General features: G+C 42.3%; 1 protein-coding gene across 1 annotated transcript in view; it reads right to left on the reverse strand.

The window, feature by feature from the left end:
* ITGAV (integrin subunit alpha V) overlaps positions 1-26,739 on the reverse strand; it is a 447,435-nt gene that overhangs the window by 269,660 nt on the left and 151,036 nt on the right. Inside the window, exons 11-13 of the mRNA XM_069225776.1 lie at positions 6,157-6,209; positions 2,665-2,870; positions 285-476 (exon numbers count right to left, since the gene is read on the reverse strand). Of these exons, the coding sequence (XP_069081877.1) occupies positions 285-476; positions 2,665-2,870; positions 6,157-6,209 (451 nt within the window). The remainder of the gene's footprint in view (positions 1-284; positions 477-2,664; positions 2,871-6,156; positions 6,210-26,739) is intronic.

The following is a 26,739-nucleotide window of genomic DNA, read 5'->3' on the forward strand; positions in this document are numbered from 1 at the left end:
TGATCAAGCCCAAAGAATTGACAGTTGCTTTGTCAGTGTTTAAGTAGAAAACCTTATAGAAGAGGTTAACATTAAGCTACAATCAGATCGACAGCCCTGCCCAACAATGCCCTTCGGCCAGCAAGCAGTCCCATTACTTTCTTTGATCGTGACTGCTCTCCCACTGGGAGAGAGTTCAAGCATACATTAATTAAACTTATGCAAGAGGGAGGTTCTTGAACAAAAGAATTACAAAATCTATACATTTCTTGCCAATGTGCTGAACACTCTGATCAATGAAGTACCTGGATATCCATTTTGGTCCACATCAGACCCTCCTTTCAATGAATAGCCGAAACTTGGTGGCATGGTTGATGATGCCCATTGCCCTTCAATGGCTTGAGATGGCATGTTATTCAAACCTGTTGATCTTCCATTGTAGATGTAAACTATTCCTTTCTTGTTATCACCACCATAAGGTGCACCAATGGCAACATCTGTGAACAAAGCATCAAGGACAAGACCCTTAAAAATATATATTTGCAGTTCTAAATGATGACTTAACAATGCTGGTTGTGTACGTTTGTTGTTGTACCATAACCAAAACTGCTTTTAACAACATTGGCAACATTACTGTATGCATGCATTAAAATCGTGGCCAGCAATAAAACATTTTGTGTAATACAGAAGAGCATTGCATTTGAGTGAACCTTCCCTGACTAATATGAACAACAGAACTCATGGCTTTTGGTTCATATCCTGAATATTGAGCATATACATTTTATATTTAATTATACTCCCTTTCATTTAAGCTTCACCTTTAACAGGCACCTCACAAGACACATACAGGTAATTATTTCATCAGCCTAGTCTGACAAGATTTTCAATATACATACAGCCAATAAAAAACCCTGGATCTGCACCTGTGGGCGTAGATTATAAATTGTGTGGCATGTCCCTAACCTACTGCATAAGAATAGGTAGTGTGTGTGTGGCTGCTTTCTCACTCTTGAGATAGAGAGATATTGCAGGTAGGAAAAAGAAGATCGACCTTTGATTTGATGCAGCACTTAGCAGTGAATGTTGTGCAAGTGCATGGGGGCTAGCTGCTGTGCGTTTGTTGGAAACAGCTGTGGAATCTTGTTAGGGCCATGCTACTAGTAGTAGGACCTGTGACTACAGGAGGGAAGAGGGTGTTCATTTGGAGGCAGGCTGCTACATTGACATGAGGAGATGGATACCGAGGATAGAGACACTGAGACAGGGCCTGAAGCTGAGTGGAGGAAATCTAGCAATGTGATGAGTATTTGAGGTTCACAGACAGAGGAAGAAGGAGTGACCATGAGATAACGCTGTGGTACTGGGAGGAGTGGGGATAGTAACGGATACATGGGAAGGTGATTCACCACAGAAGGAACAGATGCACAATTCAGAAAGGCAGTATGTCAGTAGTGGAGGACTGTTCTGTTCTAACATAAAGCAAAAGGTTACATCTCTGGAGAACCTCTAAAACACCTTTCCAAATGATCTACATGTGTGCCTTTGCATCCTTTTGGAGGGACTCTTGGCCAGAGTAGGTAAAAAAACAGACCACTCACTGATAGGGAAATAAAAAAAAGTCAAAGAATCTGCTGTGTCTCACCAGAGGTGTGGCAAACCTAGTCATGCTATTCACCACATGTTATTCTCGTATAAAGAACTAAGTGAGTTGTCCACAACCAGTTTCTGTACCAAGTTGCGGGCAGCAATCTTGATTTGCTTGTACGATCTAGCGTAATGTGTAATTGGCCATCAACATGAATAACCAACAACTCAGCAATTATGAGTGGGACCTCTGCTGGACAGTTGCTTGCAAAGTGTTTCAGCTTGAAAACTGTGAAATCACCATTCACTTGATATGCTGCACTTTGTTAACAGGTAACAAAATAGTGAAAAGTACTTGTGCATCATGTGAAAGTTGTAAAGCCAGTAAAGAACCATGACTGTAGTAAAACATTTGCATATTACTCCAATGTAAACAGGTGGGTTGCTGATCAGGAGCTGATGAAAAATAAGAAAACGACGTGTGTATGACTTCTAGAACGATTATGATTTTGAGGTTAATTTATATATTTTATCCCCCGTCTCATAGGATGAGAAGAAGATTAAAAACGACAGTGAGGTTCTTTTTTGGTGGAATTGTAGAGTACCTCTGAAGATTACTGGAAACTCGTGCCCAATGAATACAAAATGTGGTATATAATTTGATTATGCCTTATGCATACTGATCTATAAAGAATCTGTTCAAACGTTACATTTGGGGAATACTGGGTACCTACAGTCTAAGTTATACCGTTATCAATTTTTGTGCAAAGTAATGTAATATTTGTACATTTTGCTTGACCTTGTGAGACTGTTATGGCGCTAACTTGAATGACTGAATAATTATTTGTTTGGGGAATTGAAATTGGGAAATCACAAATAATAAAAACATTAAAAACAATCAGACCAAAACTACAAAGCATAAACAGAAATAATAACCCCCCAAAAAAAAATCACAAAAAACTCATCACATTAAAATGAATTGTAACGTTTTAATGCATATAAGCCTACTGCGGTTTTTATAGGAGCTTGATTGAAATGCACAGTTAGTTATTATTTCCTTTTGCATTAAAGTATATGATCTATCATAAATTATTGTCTTACCATTAAAGCCATCTCTGTCAAGGTCACCAAGAGGTGCAATGCAACTGCCGAATCTTGCAAAGATCTCAAATCCATTCAACTTTATAACAGGTTGAAAAAGTCCTATGCTTTGCTGGAGATAAACACTGACTTGTCCAACTTCTTGAAGTTTGCCATCAGAACCTCGATCCAAAAAAAGAGGTGCGCCAACAAATAGATCCACATGCCTATGAAAAGAGCACACACTTTAGAAAGTAAATTAAACTCATGTGCATGATCTTCACAGTTATATAAAGGATATGCTATGGGAGAAGGCCTCTGAGAGTGTGCTTTAAAGATGTTTTTCAACCCATCATAGGAATAAATGCACTTGTTTTGGAAGTTGCAATAACTCTCCAAAGGAGACATGGAAAACTAAATCATCATTCCAAAAAGTGTCAACGATCGAACATAAAATGCATTCTTCTGCCATGAAATGTTTCTACATAATTTCCACCGTGCTAGAACGTCAACAGAGTGCCGAGCTTTTAATATGGCTTCAATACATAAATGATTTTTGAACTTTTGTGATCAGCTCTTAGCCATCACCGAATTGCCATTATTAATCCTTCTTATGATCTCTGTCATAATGAGATGTAACTTGTCATTATGCTAGAATGTGGCATATAATGATATGTGTTTCAAAGACATTTTCAGTCCTGTGACAAGTAATCTATGCAACCATCGACCCTTGTCAGAGGTGCTGTGGTTAATTAATGTGGGTTTATGGGATTGCACCCAGAGGATGCAAAGTCACTGTAGAAGTTAGGCTTGAAATTTTTAACAAAAGCACGCAGGGGATACTGGGCCCAACTGTGGGGTTTGAGGCCTTTTACTTCTGATGTCCAAGGACCCGACCAACTATGGATTCTGAGCAATTGGGTCAAGTACTACTTCTGCACTTGACTCTCAGAGTTAGCATGGTCAGAGCAGTCCAATCCACCTTGGTGGGTACAGCATCCATTTTAGGACATCCTAATTTCTCACTTCTCATCCCTACTTCTCTTCCATCATCCCTACTTCTCTTCCCTACTTCTCTTCCATCATCCCTACTTCTCATCCCTACTTCTCTTCCATCATCCCTACTTCTCATCCCTGCGTCTCATAGGGATGATGGATGAGAAGTAGGGATGATGTATGATGAATGAGAAGTAGGGATGATGGAAGTGAAGCAGGGATGAGAAGTAGGGAGGATGGAAGAGAAGCAGGGATGATGGATGAGAATTCGGGATGATGTATGATGGATGAGAAGAAGGGATGATGGATGAGACGTAGGGATGATGTATGATGGATGAGAAGTAGGGTTGATGTATGAGAAGCAGGAATGAGAAGTAGGGATGAGGAGTGAGGAATGAGGATGTCCTCAAATGGATGCCGTATGTGGTGGAGTGGGTTAGGGAAGATACATATTAGTGAACACAGGCTCACAAATGAAATTTTGAGCAGCAGTAGAAATAAATCATGTCCAGTCAAATATTCACTTTTATAATAAAAAAAGAAGTATTTTAGTTCTACCGCTTATCACATAAAGGAAGAAGACGACATCCACACACAGTTACACAGTCCTCCCCCAAGGTCAGGGCTCTAGGGTCCCTCTGGCAGTTCACTGTCCCACTCACTCCTCACATTAGCCATCCTGGTTATTCCCCATTCACTACTGCTAAAATCGAGCCCACCAGTAGTCCGAGTCTCAAGATCCACTAAGACTCTGATTTGAAGTAAATAGTGTCCCTGAACAAACGCGTTCAATGTAGTGACAAGTTCCCCTGGGCTGTCTGGCCTGAAACCAGTTTCACCCACACAGGCAGGAGGGAAGCATTTGGAGTTCTGGAGTGCTCCCTGTCTACGGGCGCTTGCAGTGGTTCCAGTCCAAGTCAGATGAGTTGGTTGCAAGCGGACTCGGTGGCTTCACTCAGCGTGCACAGGCTCTATTCCTCGCAGTCGTACTCCTGCAGCATTAGGTTTTCTGCAGCTTTTCTTGCAGGGTAAGTGTTCACACTAATATCTGAACCTAACTAAAGAGACTTCCATGGCTGTTATACACAATCTTGTGTGAAACACAGACAGGATGAATGAGGTTATCTAGGCCAGCAAGCTGAGGTCTTGAAAAACTGGGATCGGAGCCTAATTTCAAAACATTGGATTCCTACCCTGAATATATAGGAGTCATCTGAAATTCTTCATGCAGATTGTGTCCATCACTCCTGCTATGAAAGTTACCTCTCTCAGGGGGGAAGATGTAGGACTTCTGAGCATTGATAGAAAAGTCCCAACTCAAAAGAAGGGTTTTGGTGAGCTAAATATAACTTGTGACAAGTGCAAGGGACACCACCTTCACAAGGCAATCATCCAAGTAAGGAATATATGGACTACTGACCTCCTGAAGGAAGCTGTCAGTACAGCCAGCACTTAGGCTGAGAGTGGTTACTAGAACAAATTGTAGTACTGCTAATTTGTAGCATACTAAACCATACTGTATATCAGAGGTAGCATCTTTAAGCATAGAGGGTTGACAGATGGAAATAGGAATCATGGAAATCCACGTAAACCATCAATCACACTCACTGAGTGTCAGAACATCTAGATGAGGGACAGAATCTTGAATTTGCCATTCTTAATTAAGAGATTCAGTACGGTCCAGCATGGGCATGCGGACACCATTCTTTCAGGGAACAAAGTAAAGTAAGTAAAATCCCAAAATCCTTCTCATCCAAGGGTTCCGTTTCTATGACCCCTATGTCAACAGAGCAAGAACTCTAAGCGTCAAAGACTGGGGGTGGCCCAGGAAAAAGGCGTGAAATAGTAGCCCTTGCAAATAAGCTTAGTCACAAAGAGATCCTTAGTGATCATCTCCGACCTGACAACAAAACCCTCCACCCCCATAGAATGCTGATAATCGAGTGGAGAGAGGTCAGAGAGTTGTTGAAGCTGAAAGTCTAGTAGAAGATGGGGGAGACTGGAGCTGCTTCTACTGATGTTGGTAAAAATCTGTTTTTAAAGCCAGCGAACGTCCTCGGGAATTCTGTATGATTTGAGACCAAAGGCAACACTACAGGGTGTCCACCTGAGATCTGCAGAGAACTGGGAAGCCACTAAATGGGTAAAGAGGGACAATAGGCCATTGCGAGAGACATGGGGGTCAGCGATGGGAAACACTCAGAAACGTATACATTCAGGTTTGGGTGCACAATTTGCTATTGTAAAATGTGAAACTAATTTGTCCAGTCAACCTCTCACAGTTTGTGAATCCTTTTACCAAGTATATGCCAAATTGTTCTATTGGTTTTGTCGATTTACACTAAGCTTGCCTAGTGACAGTAAAAATACTATAAAACAGTTTATAAGAAAAAAGGAGATTAAAATATATAACATTAACCAACTCATGTTAACTGTAGACACACACACATATATACATATACATATATATATATTGCTTGAGCAAACGGGAAAACAAAAGAGGAATGTGTCACTTACCCATCTCCATTTATGTCAGTGGCAGCCACAGAATATCCAAAATATGCAGCCATCTATACAAGATTCAAAAGTTGAAACTGATCAGTGAAGGGGGATGTGATTCATTGACATGTTTTGTGCAGACATTTTGGAGCATGAACAATTGGGTGTGGGGATTGGTTCGTGTTAGAGCCAAAGGGAGTACAGAGTCAATGTGTACTAAGATTACTCTAAGTATAGACAGAAAATGTTATTTCTCTTCTACATGCTTTAAATGAAATTGTAAGACAGTTTTATATTTTAAAGTGTAAATTATAAGATCAAATGGATAAATGTACAAAGAGCAATTCTCATGATAGCTACATTTACATGTTGCAAAAGCACTGGCATCCTGACTGAGCAGGTACACATGTTTATCTATACAGCATTGTAATGTCCAACTACATATTTTTCAAATATACTGATCATGTTTGACCAAGACAAAATAATAATTATTTTTTTCATTGACTAATACTAATTGAGTACCACACTAAAATTAGTGTGACACATTTCGAGTTTAGACACTTCGGGCCCGATCCTCAAAGTCATAAGAACATGTTGATTCAACTTACATGTCTGTACGACATGATTTACAAGTGTATATTCATGTTTTATATTCACAATACCAACATTTACCATCATAAAGCTATCTGCTCACACACAGTTTCACCTCAGTAATATAATATTGAAGTAAATTTGTTCCCGTGGATTAGGAATGGGTGTTCAAGGGAAGATGTGTCCGGAGCCCACAAGATTGTAGGTATTCACATATCGTTTTTCAACTCATTCCAACCTTGGCAATTGTCAGAAATTATCAGGGGCAGGTGTAAACCCATTTCCTGGGTGCAAAAGCAAAAAGTGCACCTTGAAAAGTGGTCAAGTGCAGGTTTACGGGTTTTTTCATGTTGAAAACGATTTTTCTCTTCAAGAAAACAAGGAAAGGGGTAGCACATACATTTGCTTTTGCGCAGGGCCTACTGGAACCGTTTCTGAATAACAGAAATTCGTAAATCTACACTTAAATATAAATGTAGAACGGAAAGGGAACATTTTCAAATTTCTTTGTGAGCCATAGCCTTCCTCATACCCAAGTACAAGAGTTGGAGATAGTCTGGTTTATATAGAGAGAGCCTCTTGGACTATCCGTTTTGTGTAAAAAGTTGCTTGTGTGCCAAACACTAAAGGTTGTGACCTTTAGCATGTGAATATGTATTTGATGATTCATGTTTGCTGTTATGTGAAATGTTTAATATTTCTGTTCTTGTTTCCAATGTGTTTGTTATTCAGTAGTTTAAAAACGACATGACTGTCTTAAATGAAGTTTTACCTCTTTCGCTACTTTAAACTAGTCCAGGTGTATTTAGATCTTTATCTCCAACTTTTGCCTAATTTGTAGTATTTTGGATGATCATTTTTTTAAATTATTTATTTGTTTACTCTTTTTCAGAAATGGTTAACTTTCCATAGAAGCCTGACAACTCAGAAGCCCCAAAGATATGCTAAAAGTGCTTCTCATACAACATGTTTTGTATTACTTTACTATTCATTACATATGTGCTATGATTTTGTAGTGAAACAGCAGTATGTACAGGACATAATTATGCTTCTGCATTTAAATAATGGCTGTTTGACAAAATATCATTGAACATAAATATAGTAGAAGTTATGGAATTTTAAATATTTTGCACTATATAAACTTTAAACATTGTATTGATAATATATCATTTAAAAAACGTATAGTATACTAAATATATAAAACAGTATAACTTGCAAACATAAAATAAACTTTAAAATAATTACAAAAACAATAAACGTAATATTAAAAAAACATTTAAACAGAAATGTTTATAAAATAGATAACACTCGATATTAAAAATGTAAAAACAAACATAAAATATTAATAAAACAAAAAATAAGTCAAAAATAATTTACATTAAACTTGTTTACAAATAAAATGTATATATATTTAATAAAGCAGCTTTAACAATTAGCTAAAAAAAGTTTAAGAGGTGAAAATGCTTTACTTTGGCTACAGAATCATAGCTCACGGTCAAATAGAACTTCCACATAATAGAAATATGTTTCTCTTTCTAAAGAAAATTGTTGCTCGTGTATTTCTGTGGTTCCCAGATCAGTATTAATGCAGACTGGATCTGGTTATCAGTGCTACACATATGGACTTGGAAGGTGTGTAGTTAAATCACATGGGGAAGGGTTCGCACATAGTTTAAAAATTAAAAGAGCAGTGAGGCTCCCTGAGCACAAAGTTCACGAGTGTGAAAAAATGTCTGCCTTAAGTTCATAAAGAGTGGTTCAATCCAAGTCAAGATGGAATGAGATGGTTGATCAAATAGGATTTAGTGGTCTGTTTTGTCTGAGGTTGTGGATAAATCTAGTAAGAATAAGATCATTTATAGGACCACAAGAGGGAGTAGAGGAGATCCACCTGGATGTAGGCCAATACAGACTCAGTGGTTTTATTTAGTCCAAATCTAACCTCTGATTTAGCAGGCTTATGGACTACTGCTATGCAGCCTCTTTTTCAGTAAGACTGAGAAAAGCAGGTTTTAGGCTGAGAAATAGTTTGTTAAGTCCTTTCTAGTGTAAGCTGGTACTATGTTCAGCGAGGTGTAATTGCTTATTTCAGATCAACAGGAATAGTGCTTTTTTTGGAGGGATTCACTAGAAACGTCTGTGTAAACCAGAGAATAATAACAAAACCCTCTGTGCATATCTGCAAGAAGGGCTTTACAGAGCATAGGAGGTTTGATTGGTCTGCCTGTCTTTAAAACGTGGGTCATGTTTGTGGGTTAGGAGTATGATGAAGCAGAGTGTATGGTATGGAATGAATCAGTCCTGTTAGAGATCAATTCTCAGATCCTCAAAAGTTTGAAATTGAAAAATGTTAGTTGAAATGCAAGCATGGGTCTTTCTAGGAAAACAGGGTGAAATACCATTGTCAATAGCTCATTGCATGTGTCTGTTGCCTTAATGACACTGCAATATTATTGGGCGTGTTTAAGAGCTTTGTCTTATATCAGGTTATTTTGGTCATTTTGCTATACTATTGCCATATTGTATAAAAATAAGTGATTATTAATTGCTTGTCTGGAAATAAACCTCCTGGTGCAGAAGCTGAAAGAACAAAGACAATGCTACTTTAAAGTGCTATAGTGAAACTCTCCCTGCTCAAATTTAATTTGTAGTTAAAAGGGCTAACAACATTGTTTATGGATGAGCTCAATGTCGAGTTTCATTCTGAAATCTTTATTCTGAATGACTTCAAAGAAATGCATATGATCGATGCATGAAGATATTTGCTGTGCAAATGCAGTACAAATGCATGAAAGAATCTCAGGAATCTTTAGTGTGCCAACAATAGCCCTTGTTTATTGATGGTATGATAGTTTAAGTCTAATTCACAAAATCTGTGTGATGTGCCACTGGAAGCATGACATACATAACAAGTAGATAGAATAGGAAGGCCATCACAAAATCATTTTTACACACAGTATTTCTTCTGTACTTGAAGTAATCATTCCCAAACTTGGTCTTACACTTTTTCCACCCGAGGGTGCAGTTCATTAGTGTTAGATTAGTGAAATCCAAATTGGACATCATGCTGGCAATGTTTAATCATGTCTTCTTATTCTATTTAATGTCTTAGAGTGGTACTACCAAATCAAGTATTAGGTAATATTCACGTTTGGAGTCTTTAGTGCTAGTGTTGCCAACCCTTACAGCGGTGCTGGACCTTGTTGAGTCCATGTGACATATAACCATGAAAGGGCTAGCTTCTAGGATGCTGCTACTATAGGGAAATGGGTCAGTAATGAGTAATTGTAATGCAGAATAAATCTTTAACCCATCAGTTCATGTTTGGGATATTCCCTTATGGTGATATAGTGAGGGAACACCAAGATTATTACCTGTGGGTAGGCTTGTTGTGTAGTTGGTAAACATCGCATGTCTTCCAGGCTCTGTGGTGTTTCACTGACTTGTCTTCTACCCTGTTCTCAATTCAGAGATTTAATATCTAGAGCTTATATGTGCAAAACCAGTTAGTGGATTTCGACCACAAAACTGGTGCTATACAGAGGTTTCTAGTGAAGTACTACCATGAGAGAGGAAATGTTAGTTCTGGTAGCGCAGTGTAGTGCCAGATATTCAAATTAGGTGGAGCATGTGCCTGTGATGTTGGTGAAATTAATTGATTTATTGGAGATTGCTGCACCTGAGCGTTGATTTGTTTCACTTTAATTTTTAATATTGTGTTGCTCAATGAGCTGCTTATGTAAGAAAAACACCACCACCACAGGAGAAATGTATTTCTCCAAGGACATGGAAGGCAGATTCTTACTTTAGATAACTGATGTCTGCACATTTTCATGTGGTAAGGTCTCAGTTAACCAGGTTGACATTGATGTGAGGTCAGGAGGTTGGTTTAGTGAGCCCTTACTTGGGAATCATAGGCTGGATTTAATAAAGCTTTAACTTAGGCGACTTTGCTTCTGAACCTGGGGTTGTGGTTTCTGAGTGGGTGGCAGTCTTGTAGAAACCCTGCTACAGTCAAAGCAGATTAATGGATATTTCAATAACTAGCAAGGGCCAGATATTTGTGATAGTGTGAGGAGGAGGAGGAGGAGAGGAGTATGTAAATGTGCAGTTATTCTGGAAATTGGCTTAACATGTAGGTTAAAGCAACTCTCGGCAGCCTTGAACCTAGATTCATTGATGAATCTGAAAGAACGCACAAGCTATTCTTCACTGTCCCTGCTTTTCCAGGCCATTGTTTATACCTTTTCAAAAAGGTGGGTAAAGTAACTCTAATTGAAAGCGTTGTTTTTCTGAACAAAACCGTTTTTAAAATTAGTTATAAGATCTCTATAACAAACGGAGCAAACAAAATAAAGAGCTTTAAATGAAAGTAAAAAAAGTGAACAATCAAAATGGCTGGGAAAGCAGGAGCCCCGATAATTATGTACAGTTATTTTTATATGAATACAGGTACCATTTGTTTGATCCCAAAGCATAATTATTATCATAACATTTTTGACCCTACGATTACAAAAGTGGTTGACGATCTAGAGGATTCATTGCACATGTTACCAAATGCTCACAAGAGGGCTATTGTGATTGTCTTGGTAGGGGATTTTAACATTCAGTTGTGCGATATCAAAATCATGGAGTCCTGTGGTATCGCCAATAAGTAGGACCATCCCCTCTTGCACTTCAGGTATACCCCGTATGAGGATGCACTAAACAGAGATTAGCTGCTAACTCTTTAATCTTTGCTAATTCAGATGTTAGAGTGATCCCAATGTATTTTGGTAATGGGTCAAGTTCTGTGATTGACTACATTATATTTTCAAAACAGCTGTCCCAGGTATAGGAAATTTTATCAATATGTGTAAGTGACCATAACCCCCTTATATTGGATCTAACGTTGGGTCTCATTAACGGCCCTGATGGGGGGGGCTCGGCACCCCGAGGTGGGATACAACAGACATAAGGGCCTGAGTATTAAATAGCAAAATGTTGACAAGGAAGATTTTATTTAGAGATCTTTTGGTAAACAAACATGAACAAATTGCAATTGCACTTCAGACTGATGCAAATTCAGGATTTTTCCATCATAACAGGCTACATGGCTGACAAATCAATGAGAGGTAAGAAAAGGCCAAATAAAAATCCCTGCTAGTTTAACCACTCTTGCTTGCATTCCCACAGAGCTCTAGGAAACGCCATTAAGGCACACCCTTGTGATCAGGCTAGCACTGGAATGGCAAGGAGGGATAATAAGGAAGCGATTGCCACAAGGATGGTAGAACTGAGAAATAAAGCACGGGAGGAGCTTATAGAAGTCAGTTCCAAGAAAGACACCAAGGCTTTTTGGCAGGTGGTTAATTCCACCAGTTCTTTAGGAGCAGACACCTCCAAAACAGACACTGTTGTACCAACTCAGGACCGTGTGGAACACTTCCCTGAAATCTTCAGCGTTGATGCTCAGGTCCAGGTCAGAGGGTGAGGCACTTGTGCCATGTTATTATTTGGCCACAGCTACAGCTTTTGGTAAGAAAAATGAAGTTGTGGATGTCATACGAGCCATGCTGATGATGCTGTCCTCACTGGCCTACAATCCCTCAAAATGATTTAGTCCTCAAAACAAACAGATTTAACTCTTTTACAATGAAGCTAACCAAAACCAAACAATTTGTGCTAGACGGCAGAGATTTTAAAAGTTCCCCACTTTACATAGTTAGACCTGCCTGTAGATGTGGACCTTACTTGGAAATTTTTAATGAGCATTCGCAGTTTACAATTTCAAAGATCCATTAATGCTATTTTTAGGTTTTCAAAACAATTGGTCACAAGCCAGTGAAAGAACAGATGACTGTTTTTAAAAGTCTATTTATCGCTTGTTTTGATGCTGGTGTGTGGGGTTATACAAACAGTAAAAGTCTTCAGGTACAGGAAAATTAGTTTCTAAAGCTTGCTCTCCCCCTTTCAGCCTCATCATCATCCTTTTTTCATACAGAAGTTGGATTGAGATCTACAAAGGATTACATTAGAGTGCAGCCTATGCTATTATGGCTTAAAGTATGGAGACCATATTTTCAGAGCACTGTTAGCGGACTGCTTGGCTCTGGCTCGATCCTCAAATCAAATATGGTCAGAGTCACTTTTGCTACCCTGTGTGTCATGCAGTACTTTTTCACCCCTGACACCCTACTCTCCACAGCAGTAGCAAAAAACAAAGAGTTATTTTTTCAGCACGCCCGTGCCATCGTTGCTAAGTGTGGGAACCCAGGGGTGGTTGTAGATCTTCAGAAGCCTCCTTTACGTCCTGTTCTCTACCTGCAAATCATCACTTGTGAGCGACACAAATGTTTAATGGCCAGGCTTTGTTTTAAGACTGTTGACTCTCTGGTAGCATTCCCAGTCCAAGGCACCTGGTTTCAAATGCTCCCTCCCTGCCCCTGTGATGGCTTTTCCCTTCAAAGCACAGAGTACTTTCTTTTATTTTGCTCTTTGCATGCAGGGCCGAGGAGGCAGTTCCTCCATCCAGTTCTTTTGGCCTCAGGAATTATATCTAGTGAACTGGCTCTTACATATATGAGTGACCTGGGCAGTGAAGTTGGTGTCCACGCATTGTAAAATTTTAAGTTGAGCACACCCCAAATCCGTAATAATTATTGATGCTGATGACACATTATTGTTTATATTTTAGTCGGTATAGTTGTCGGTTTTTAAGTATTTTTAATATTTTAATGATTGACTGGATGTATTGATTTTATTACTGGGATGCAAACTTTTATGGTTCATTGAGTGAAATAAAGTATTTATGATGATGATGGTTTAAATAACAGATTACCTCATTGAAAATTAATCAGTACTTCATTCCTAAATAAATAATGAAAAAGGAAATGAAAGATGAAATGACTACAGCTTCCACAGTTGTAATGAAAATAATTATGTTTGATCACTGACTTTGTGTTTCACCACTGTGCATATTAGTTGTTCAATATTCACCAGTATCACACTACATTTTGTGTTCAGTTTAGCTGCCTATTGGCTTTATCGTGGCGTTAGACATTGCAGTTAAGACATTGCAGATGAGCTGTGTTTTTCCACATGGTAAACTAAGCTTGTGTTTTTCGCATTTTCTCTTACCGAACACGACAGCATGATAAGAAAACACATATTTTGTGTTTTTCTCTAGTGCGGTCTTGGGAGAGACAACCTTTAAAACTTGGCCAACCTTCGAAGCTTGTTTCTTCCAACTCTAACCTACAGTAGCCAGCATGTTTTGAATATTATAAAAGGTGTCCCTGGGTAGCAGTGAGGGGGAATTTTCAGAGACTTCAGTCAAGAGTGGACGTCAACTGCCTGACCTGTCCCGTTAGGGTGGAAAATCTCTTCCTCGCAGTTGAACAGGGGTCATCAACTTGCTGGCATGAGAAAGATGACGAGCAGTGATAGGCCCTACGGTGATGAATTTGGACTTTTATTCTTTGTTTGATAGTTATGCTATAATATGATCACATATATTTGCTTTGTACATTACAATTGAGCATCACTTTGATATATTTTCCTTTCATTGCTATGACTACTTTTAAACGTGTGCCTCCAACCTACTAATCTCCTCTCTCAGGAACGTTGTGGTGAAGTAATAATAAATGTCTTCTTTAAACTAAGAAGTGCATTCCAGAGATTGTTGTCAGCTCGGTCATTAGTGAAAGCAAAAAAACGGTGCTCTGAGGCTTACTAAAGACACATCACATGAAAGGTTATGTATCACAATCAGCAGTTTTGTTTTTGTTCTACTTAATTTCCATTTTATAACAAACACATTTCTGTTACAGTAATAGTCTTGAATCTAAACCCTTAATAAGAAAACATATCCGTGCATATATATGAGTAGGAACATATGTTTTAAATATTCCAGAATATCAAAATACATTCAAAATATGGTGGCGATGTACTGATTATATATTCAGATTTAGCTTGGTAACCAAAGTGAACTTTAAGCAAGAGTTAGAGATCTACATAAAAACTTGATTGCAACATGCTTATGCAGACATACTGTTGGGACAGGATTACTTTTTCAAAAGTACAGAATATTAAAATGTATGGGATACTACCAACGTATTTATTTACAAAGTTCAAAAACAGATACTACATCTTTAACTTTCACCCCAAGGGTTTCATATGTGCCCCGATGTTTAAGATAAATTGTACAGTTCAGAACCAAATGAATTTATCAAACAAAAAGAGACCTTTTAGACAATGGGGAATAGTGGGAGGATACTCTGACATAAGTAGGTGCCATACAGCCAAGGAGACTGAAGTAGTAAAATGAAAAGGGGGTCACCAAGGATAGAAACTTATCATTGTGAGTACATTTTAAACTGTGAGATGCATTAAAGAGCATCACTGCTAACAACTGAAAATAATTAAAGCAGATTCAGTTACACAAACTATTTCTTGAAAAACTCACTATTGCATAGCAAAGAGGAAGCAATTTTAAACAACCAATCATTTGGGCTGAATGGGCTGAGGTGTATCATGACAAAAATTCTACCAACCGAAAAGAAAATAAGCTTCAAGCACTGAAATAATACAGTGAGGCGTAATACATTGTTTCAGTCTGTATGTCAATATGGTTGTGAAGCTAAAACACTTTGCTGCCTGTAGGTCAGATGCTGCCATGGGCTCTTTAAATTTTACACAGCTATCCAAAAAAACGAAAATGGACAGAATGAAAATACATCTAATGCTACAAATTCCAATAAGAAATCGTCATTAGCAAACCAACCCTCGAAACTAATTAAAACCCTAGTGGTAACTATAGATTCTGATCTGTTTCTAGGGTCACCCATCAAACCAGTTCAAACATGCTTTTTCCACCTCCACGTGGTACGGTTCACTCAGGCATACTTGGCGAACCCCCAGAAGATTTAGGCTAGGACTACGTTAATCTTAACGCCTTAACTATGCAAACGTCTTATTTGGTCTTCGTACATATCACACAAGGACATTGTACAGGATCCAAAATGCAGCACCGGGATTACTACTACACCTCATCACCGCAGAGAACAAACTACACACACACTAAACCGGCTATCAATCAAGCAAAGAATTACGTTAAAAACACCATGTATCACATGTAACACCATATAAAGGCTTTCATCCTAGGTGACGAAATCAATTAAATATACTCGGAGGGCTGTTAACAACACAAGACCACTCGACTTTCAGAAAAGGATTACAACCCTGGTTTTGTACCCTGCATTATAAATGTCTTTTTAATTATGTAACTGATAGATGCCTTCTTTACTCAGTGACTAAATACAGCAGGGTCCCCTTCACACAGTACCTCTCTCCACTCATGTATTTACAAATAATTTCACGCACCACACAAACAATGACTTCCAAACAGAAGTACATTCACACCACACATCTCTCAAAGCACTTCACAACATTTTCCTGCTTTCCATCGCCCTCCTACTCTCACCTTCAGCTGCGGCCTCTTGCAAATGCAAACCTATAAATAAACCCCATTCACAGGTCAAGACTCACTCCTCCCAAACACCTTCTTTGCTCCCCTCCACAGCCTTCTTTGATTCCCACCCCAAACGACCCTAACAAACTTCTCATTTTCTAACCCACCTGGAACCCCCTCTCACCCTATACTACGTGCCCCACCATCCACTTAGATATCCCCTCTCCATTCCCAGTCCTCTCCCTTTTAGCTGCCACATACTCCAAATCTCCCACCTCCTCTCAGGCTTACGCGACACAACACCACCTTTCTCACCACACTATATCTAATCCTTCCTTTCACCACTATCCGTTTCTATCTAGTCTTCCTTAAACATCTAGCTTTCAACCAGTCTCCCACTTGTATCCTCCCCTAACCCACCCTATGTCTCAAACCACTGCCCCATAATTCCCTCCATGCTTGTGAACCCATCCCATTCAGCACTCTCTTACACTATACACCCTCATCATCTTCACTCAGGTTTCTTACCCTCACCCCTCCCATTTAACTAATTTGGTCCGTCACATACAGCTCTAGAAAATTAACTCCTCTTTTATGTCACTCATCACCCATATCTGCTCATTCATACTTTTAAATACGTTCCTGTCTCCTACGTATACCTTTCCTACAGCAGTAATCTCCTCCTCCTCCCACATCCGACCTCTCCCACCCACCCTATTCCTGACCGAAAAATGACCCCAACCTCACCATCACTCAACCCTCCCCAAGTGCCCAACCAGACCTCTCACATTCTTGTGAATTCCTTTCCTCACACCCACGTTACCAAGCTGTCTCTGCAAAACTCCTCATCCTCAAGCTCCTTCACTTCAACACTTTGTCCACATCAGTCATCTAAATCGGACCTGCTACCCTCCTCCAAAGCTAATACCTCTTACTCACAAACCCTCTCAGATCCACATCGTTTGTGCTTTTACTCTGGCAACTTAATTTCCTCTTGACCCCTTTCACATCACTCTGCTACCTCTCTCCATGCTTCTGAAAAGCTCCTCACTACCACCTCCTTCACCTCTCAACTGCATTTCTACCTCCAATTTACTACTCACAATTGTAGCCCTAATACTACCTCGTTGTCTTTTATCTCTGGCCTCCACTCACCAACCAGGCCACCCGTGTAACTTTATTAACGTCTTGCTATTAGTTCACTGGCTCCCAGCCCACTTCTTCCCTTCCCAAACACATAACTACCCCCCCTCTCTCCCTAATTCTCTTCTGACATTTTCCGCAAAGTAGGCCCCCTTTCTATCCTGTCCTGCTCCTCCTCATTTCTCACTACTCTTACGTCCTATTGCTACTCACAACCCTGAAGCCATCCTTCACACAACACCCCACCCACCACTTTATTCACTGCATGCTTTACAATGTAATTTACTATGTGAGCATCAATGTATACATTTTCAATATACTGTCTACCATTGTCTCTTCATCACCTTCGCCTATCTCCTACTTGGAACACTGGCATTTATCCACCCTCCGTCTACTCACACCCATATTGGTCACTCCATCTCTCATTAAATCATGCATACTTACCATACACCACAACACATTCAACTAAGAACACCATCACAACCACATCAATTTACGGAGAATTATAACATAACCTACATATCTGATGAGCAGGAGATGCATGCTCTGACCATCAGTCTTGCAGTTCGCTGTGCAAAGCAATGTCGCAATTCACTCTGCAAGAGAGATGGGGTCTAAAATTGCAGTTTGCAGGTCAGACGACGACTGCTGTACATCAGTGCTCAGAGATCAGTGGTAGGCCCTGTGTCACACTGCAGGGTCTTTAATCAAGCCATGTGCCCTCAATCACACTGAGTATCACATTTGGCTTGCCAATCAGTCAGAACAGGCTTGAAGCAACAGGATATAGTGAGACAAACAGGATACAAATAGCAAAGGAATGTAAGCAGCCAAAGTAGTATGTGGTTAAACATAAAATGTGTTGCATGGTAAGTTATTGCGTACATGCTAATTGGTACACACATACATCTGCTGTTTCTAAGCACATAACAGATAATCTGATTGCCAAAATTAAGGTTATACCATTTATTGACCTTAGAAAGATGAAAGATTAGGTTTTCCTTGCAAGGATTTGAAAGTGTGACCTTCAGATCACTGTGGATGTTTGAAGTGAGTGTTAACACTGAGCTATTTTGAAATGTGGTATTTTTATGTGCGTAAACTAGTGTGAGGTGTGAGGGTGATTTTCCCCACTCGCCATGCCTGGTAAAATGCTGGCCCTGGTATACTGATGATAATTCTTCCTGTCCCTTGAAAAATTGGGTCATTCTGTGCTATACTGTACATATCCTTGGCATGATTGTATTAATGTCTCTAGGTTAATGGTGACACGTTATGGCTTATTTTGAGCATTCATGGCATGATGGTGCTCACCTCTGTTATAGTACAGGCTCTGGCATGATGGTAGTATTTTTTGCATATTGTGAAAACCCTTTGCATGTCGATGTCCATGTTCATGTTCATGTATCGAACTGGCCCTGGTATAATGATATATTTTGGTCAGACATGGTATGGTGATACCTGTAGGAAAGTAGGATCTTTCTGACATAGCTACCACCACTTTTTGCCTGGTGTCTGTGTGTTTTGACTGTAGTACACTGGGATCCTGCTAACCAGGGCCCCAGTGTCCTCTCCCCTAAATTTAGTTGGTAAACGTCTTTTACACCCCACAATTGGGATACTGGTGTACCTCTGTAAGTCCCTAGCATATGGTACATAGGTACCCCGGGCATTGGTACACCAGGGGTACCCCATAGTCTACAGCATGTATTAAGTCACCCATGGGAGCCCATGCAAACTGTGGCTACAGGCCTGCTATTGCAGCCTGTGTGAATGGTGCATGCACCTTTCTACTCAGATATAAGGTTCCCCTTATATCATGATCACTGCACTCTGACCCTATAAGTCACCCCTAAGGTAGGCCCTTCAGGCTAAGGGCACGGTGGATGGTTCTAGGTGTGAGAATGACCTGCTTAAGCAGATCCCATTCTCTGGGCTCTGCAAGTGCGGGGAAGCCATCTTAGGGTATGTAGTGGACATTGTTCAACACAAGATGTCCAGCTACATAAGGGCTTCACTGAACTTGGTCATGTTTGGTATCCAACATGTTGGAACCATGCACATACACCAATTTCAGTGTTAGTTGCATGATACCATGTACTGTGGTTGCTCCTTAGAGGATCCCCCCCATATCTGCCTGTGCAGCCTTGCAGGCTTTGCGTGCAAGCCTGTGCTGCCGCAGATCCCAGACTCTGTTCTGCCGTCCTACTGCTGACCCTAACTTGGACAGGGGAAGGCGGAACAAAGAATTTTCTGCAGAGGCGAGATGTTACCACCTCTCCTTTAGAAATAGATGTCTCTGGACTAGGGTGGGAGTGCTCCCAAGTGCCATCAGACTGCTTTGAAGGGCACAGTTGGTGCCCTCCTTGCATGAACCGGCTTACTCCAGTGCCAGAGTCCCTGGCTCCCGCCGTGGTGTGAAACCACACAAAGGACAGGGGAGTGACCACCCCCCGGTCTACCTTATCCACTAGGGAGGTGCCCAGAGCTCTGCCAGGTAGCCACTTGATTCTGCCATCTTGGAAATAAGATGAGCAGAGGTCCATGTGAGCTTCTGACTAGTCAGTCCACCAGATTAGTGTCCCTGACCCCCCTGACAGGTGGGTCACTGCAGAAGCTGTCCAACCCCCTTCCTGGGTTCCTTAAGGGCTCCCCTAAGGGTGGAACTCTGGATTGGTCTGTAAGAGCAAGATTTGTCTACAAGACTCTTCTGCAAGACACTACTGCAACCTGGACACAGGAACCGCTGCACTGGGAACCAAGACAAGCCTGCAACTGGTAGGAGGGAGTCTACTGCAAATTTGTCCCCGTGCATTGCAAGGACTCTCCAACCTCTGTGACTGTGCATCCTCCAGAGTCACTGGGACTCTGCCTGCACTCAGGAACGCAAGAAGGAATCTCCCTTGGAGGGAAGGAGTCACTTCCCTGCCTTCACAGGCACCTCAACGTCGATGACAGTTTGTGGATCCTGTTGTCTCACGGGCTCTTCAAGGCTCTACAACACAGGTGGTGGTTCTGTGGCTCTCCAGAGGTCTGACCGGTCTTCTTTGCAACTGAAAAGTCTGTGGTCCCTCGCTGGAGCTGCATGGCCTGAACCCCTGTGCACTGCATCTGTTTGCTGTTGCCAAGGCTTGTTGGCTCTTCAGTCCGAAGACCTCCTAGCTCCAAGAAGACCCAGTCTTCAGCATCACACCACTCAAAGAACCATGTCTTCCCTGCAACATCTGATGTGGGCATCCATCCTTGTTGTGCTACTGAAGCCTCCCTGCGATTTCCTGTGCCTGCTGCCAGTGGGTCCTCCAGATGTCTCCAGCGATTCCTGCTGCCTCCCCTGCTTGCTGAGGGCTGGCCCCGATTTACCTACAAAGGCTGAGTCCCTTGGACCTTGCCGGTCCCCAAATCCTGCAACATTTGGTAAGATGATTTGGCCAGGCTTATTGGTGGACCTGCTGACCACTGACCCCTCTGCCATCAGACGACCGGCATGGGACAGCTCATGGACGACTCCTGGGATCCTTCTGCATCGCATGGACACCACAGCTGCACTTCCACAATAACTGTCCCTCAGGACACTCTTGAACCTCCATGTCCCAACGGGTTTCTTGGGGTCCTCTGGGACGGGTCCTCGAACACGAATATTCTAACTGTGGCTTCCCCATGTTATCCGATGGACACCGACCCAGGATTGCTACTCTGTACATGGGTGCCTGGGGAATCCAGCTACTTACCTTTGGTGTTTTAGTGCTTCCCCCAATCCTAAGGGTCCTTGGATGTTAGCCTTGGTGAGTAGTAACTTTCACGTTCCATTTTTTTTAGTATATGGTTTGCCGCACCCTCCCCACAAAGATGCCCATGTTATTTTATGCTTTTACTTACATGTCTCTAAGTTCATTTTTGTGTGCATATATCTCCGGTTAGGAGATATACCAAAGTTAGTTTAGTGCCCATAGTTTAATAAATAATACATTTATTTTTCTAACACTGGTATGGTTCTTTCTTGTGTGTACATCACTGACTGATCTATGTGGTGTTTGCAAATGCTTTACACCCTCCTAGATAAGCCTTTGCTGCTTTCCACAACTACCCTTTGAGAGCTCTGCTTATCTAGAACCACTTACACTATCACTAACGGTTGCCTGGACTCAGTGCAGGGTGCCTCATGTATAGCTGTACACCATATACCAGCCAGCCTCCTACAATACCCGCCCTTGATAGAATGATTGACCTCAAACTACTTAGAAAATGCACCTTTCCAATAATGTATGACCCTTTTCACATTCCTGCACCCTTTGGTTCTCCCTTGAACCGGAAAATAAATCTCTAGCCTCTATTTGTTAGTGAAAGGAGTATTTTTTAATAAAAGGACATTGAGCTGGTCATCAACAACATGTGGTATGCTTCATTATTGGGTCCGCTCCCAGTAAGGCTTGACAGCCACCTGAGCCTGGGTGGTGCAATGTGTAGTTAATGAAATGGCCTTCAGTCTAAAAGTGTAACCAAAAATAATTATGTCCTTCACTAATACAGATAACCACCAAAACAACCCACAAGCAGTGTAGAAAGACATTTTCCCTGTTACATTAGAGTTGTCACCTACTGCAACCTAAACTAAAGGTCATTTTTGTTCAGTCCTCTCTTCCACAAGGCTGATAAAAAACAAGTTACAACATATACCACTTCACTGTTTAAATATTAACATGTTTCTTCTCCTATGGGAAGAGTCTACCTCGACCAGCCAGGTCTTATCCCTTACTTACAGGACCATGGCAACCCACAGCTGCTTTCTACCTACTTGGGCCTCTAGTGAGCATGGGACTGACATCTGGGCACATCGTTGCACTTCGTCCTACTATGCCTGGTGGCTCTGATGTGCGATTTATGTATGGAAATAGCAGCCAACAAAGAACAGAGGCAGACTGTCCAAGTAGTTTGACTCTATATTTATGGTATTATTTATATGCACAGCATTAAAAGAAAGGCACACGAGTTGAGAAAAATTAAAAAAAGAGACTGACTGATTGTTCATTCAGCCAGAATGTGTGTTCGGAGACTGCAACTTCTGATTCGACCGAGGAAGAACCATATAGCATAGTAACCTTAACCCAACATTGGTGGGTTTGTAACTCGCTCAATAAAGGCACTCTGTGCAGCCTTCTGAAATAAAGGAATGGGGGGACAAGATGGAATCGTGGCGTGATGGGTGGCCCCCATCATCGTGCCTTGCAGGAGGCCCACTAACCTTTCGTTATTCAACTGTCTCATTTCAATCTATTTATTTTCCCTTTGTCCTCTCCAGCACAATTAGAAAAATGTGCGCCTGTTTAGCTTACTGATTTATTTATATATATAGTCATTTGAAACAGTGAATAACTGTCCCACAGAACAAGGAAGGGACGGCTGATGAATGTACACGACACAGCAGCAAAAAAAGTAACAAGACACACAGAGGGCAGATTCCTAATCTGCAAGAAAAAAAGTAAAGGCAAGAGTATATCTCAATCTAGGGGACAAAAGACAAGGCGTAGACAGACTAAAGGTAACATGATGGTCAGTCAAGCCAAAACAATGGATTAGAGCATGTCCACATCAGGCTACTTAGAGGCCATCCTATGAAGGATGGTTAAATGTCTAAACCTTGTGGAAGAGTGTCAATGCCATATATATGCGATCAAAGGCTGGCTAGGATTGGGTGGCTGGGCATATTCATCCGTAGAGCTGCAATATACCATGGAATATGACCTTTGTAGGACTTGGATGCCGTGAATCAGGACTCAGTACAGGCAGATCTTCAGTCCTTTTCTGAACTTTAAAAAGTTCCCTTCCAGTCTTCTGTGTCATAAAAGGGGGTTCTACCAGTAAAACCTGTACAGATATAATTATTGAACGGCCTGATGCTTAGTCCAGCATCAAGAATAAAACATTTGGGTGAGGGGGGGGGTGCAGGGAGGTGGAAAGGGGCAGAGCTTACCGCCAATCGACATGGACGCTCTGAACTGGAGCTCCTGAGTGCCCCCAGACTGTAAGCCTGATAAATCCGTACATATATCCGATCTCGGAGCCCATGACTTGCCGATTGCAGGTGAGGGCTCCGAAGCGCCCAAGGTGCTGCACTGACGGCCCCCCCCAGTCCCGGGACCCTGAGAAAGAGGCCTTTGGGTGGCACACAGATTGTGGCCTCGGGTGGCGAGAGGGGCTGTGTCAAAGAAGCAGACCAGGAGGCGGACAATGGATTCCCGCCTGCGGCCTGTGCCATGAGAGGGGCCGTGGCCCCGAAGAGCTGGGTGGGACAGAGCGGCCCGGCCCGCTCCCTAGCTGACCCGGCGGCGCCCAACCAGTAAGGTGAGGAACAGTGTGGGGCACTGAGTAGGGGGGCCTGGACCTCCAGGGGAGGACGCAACAAAAGCTTATCGGACGACAGTAAAGGTACATCAGTGAATCCGGGGAGGCAGAATTCACTACAGTTGGGGAAAGCCGAGTGACGCTGGCAGAGCATTGAGCCACTGTGGTGACGAACAGGCACCTGGGTGGGGCACAGAGATAGCACTAGGAAGCCAGAGGGGTAACCCCCACACGCAGGAGAACACTGTGAAGCCGAAGAGACCACAGTGCGCCCGAGCCTACCTGCCTCAACAAGCGTACACACACAACTCCCGCCTCCTAAACCTGCAGTGACATGATGGGGAGCAAGGGAGCGAAATCGGGACACCAGCTGAAGCTAGATAAGTTCACACAACACAGGGAAGCCGCCGGGGCCCTCCGCACAGAATAACCGAGCACGGAAATGGCAACTGTGATGCCAGCAGAAGACTTCATACCACTGAAGGACATCATGTCAGCTATACAGGGAGTGCGGGCGCCCTAGAATCTAAGATCCATTTGGTTGGAACAGAAGTAACACTAATGAAGGCAGACTTCCATAAGCTGGGCACCAGGGTAAATGAGGCGTAGGACTCCCTGAAGAAGTTTAAAGGCATCTCAGCCACACTCAAAGAACAAAACGTGAACTCAAGGCCACTACAGCAACATTGAGAGCTAAGGCTGAGGACCTCATAGGACGCTCCCGCCGCATTAACATGAGAATAATAGGGGTATCCAAGAAAACTGAAGGGCCAGCCGTAGACTTATTAATGGAGGAACTTATCCTAAAACATTTGCAGCCATGTGTCCTCACTAAATACTTATCGGTAGAGAGAGCGCACCGAACCCCAGGCGCTCTCCCAAAACAGGGTGCCCTCACTCGTTCCATCATTGTGAGGATTTTCAATCATAGGGACCACAACGTAATCCTCCAGACAGCGCAGAGTGGCCCCCCACCCTTCAGTATAGACAATGCACAAGTTGCACTCTTTCTGGCATTTACGCTTCAAGTGCAGAAAATACGCCGCAGCTTCATGGCAGTCAAACAAACTCTAAGGGAAAGGGAGCCCAAAAACTCAATTCTTTATCCCGCACAGCTACGGGTGATCATTCAGGGAAAAAAACACTATCAGGCATTTTGGTGAAAAAGTTGCTTCTCCTAGATATTGGACAAACTTGGTCTGAAGACCAGGGCCGGTACACGGCCTTCTCAGAGACCTGGGAAGTAAAAGTAATCAACATACTCTCAATATAAATCCCACCACGGCTGCATGAAGCCATGCTCCCAGCGCTGAACCAGTTTCTACTGAGTCTCCCCCCAGGAGAGTTGATAGTGAGTGGGGACCTTAATGCTACCCTCAATGACAACACCGACTGGCATCCCCCTAAACAGATGCCCCCCCGCGAAGCAACATCTGGTGGACGTTTTGGCAGCACAGAGCTTGATGAATATGTGGAGAGCCTGCCATCCAACTGAGCATCAATATACATTCTGCTCTGCAGCCAACAGCAGTCTCTCCATCATAGATTATCTACTTATGCCAGCCCATCAATTGCCACAAGTGCAAGAGACTCGTCACCTGGCATGTACCATATCAGACCACTTCCCGCTGTGGATGGTCTATGGCCCTCACCCATTCAAGAGTCAGAGACAGATCGTAATAAATCTGTGGTACCTCAAGGTGCCGAAAGTTAAGGAGGCACTGGTGAGGGCAACCAAGCAATATTTTGATGAAAATGCCAACTCAGTGGGCTCTGCACAAATGGTGTGGGAAGCATACAAAACAGTCATCAGAGTAGTGGGCCTTTCTGAAATGGTGGGACAAAAACAGAGAAAAATGGGGTCAGATGGAAGCCTTGGGAGGGAGATTATAATATAAGAAACGACTCCCCTGACCAACGAGATGCTGATGCGGCCCACAACTTAATGCTTAAACAGTCTGAATACCACGATATGGCACAAGAGGCGGCTAGAGCCCAGCATAGGGTGACTCAGCGGAGATTATATGAAACCGGGGACAAGGCGGGGAAGCTATTGGCCTGGCTCCATAGACGGAGCACGACGACCGCTGGGTAAGCATGATACACACTAAGTCAGAATCCGCAGTTAGTGAAAGGATTGGGAGTGCTTTTGGAGTTACTATGTGGAACTTTACTCCCCGGGAACCTCCACCACTGAAGATGACTCATGTGAACTGTTACCTTATCGGCAGAAGATAAAGAGTGCCTACATGGGGAGTTCGCTCCGGAGGAGATAGTGGGAGCCATCCGTAATCTGCAGTCGGGAAAGGGAAAGGCAATGGGCCCCGGCGGTATCCCGGGTTGAATTATACAAAACACCAGCTGCTTCCCTAGCACCCCACCTGAAAGAATGTACGAAGAGAGTCTGGCCAAATGGGAACTCCCTCCAGACCAATGCATGGCATCAGTAGTGGTAATCTGAATGGAAGGAAAGCCAGCAGATGACTACAGCTCATACCGCTCAATTTCCCTGCTCAATGCAGAAGTCAAGATCCTGGTTAAGATGCTGGCCTCCTGCTTTACACCGATCATACCCACAGTGATACACCCAGACCAATCGATGCTCATGCCGTGGCAAAATACAGCACTGAACCTTAGGAGGGTGTATGTGGTGCTTGCCCATGCTGAATCCCTACGAGATGATGCAGCGATTCTCTTCCTAGATGCCAGCATGGCCTTTGACTCAGTCGAATGGCCATATCTCTTTGCAGTGTTGGAACCACTTCAGGGCATGGGTACGACTCCTCTATTCCTCCCCACAGGCTCAAGTAGTGGTGAAGGGCGAGTAATCAAGGACGGTTCCTCTTCACCATGGCATTTAACAGGGGTCCCCACTCTCGCCCCTGCTAGCCCTCAAGCCACTGGCAGCGTGGGTGTGGATAGACCCTTGGTTAAGGAGATTCCTTGGAATGAACAATGGGAGGATAGAATATCATTGTATGCAGATGATATTCTGCTTTACATCACAAGGCTCTCCACCTCCCTAAGCTGAATTGTGCACATAATAACCCTATTCGGACAGTATTCAGGATATGCAA

This window comes from Pleurodeles waltl, chromosome 3_1 (genome assembly GCF_031143425.1).
Source record: "Pleurodeles waltl isolate 20211129_DDA chromosome 3_1, aPleWal1.hap1.20221129, whole genome shotgun sequence".
NCBI lineage: Eukaryota > Metazoa > Chordata > Amphibia > Caudata > Salamandridae > Pleurodeles > Pleurodeles waltl.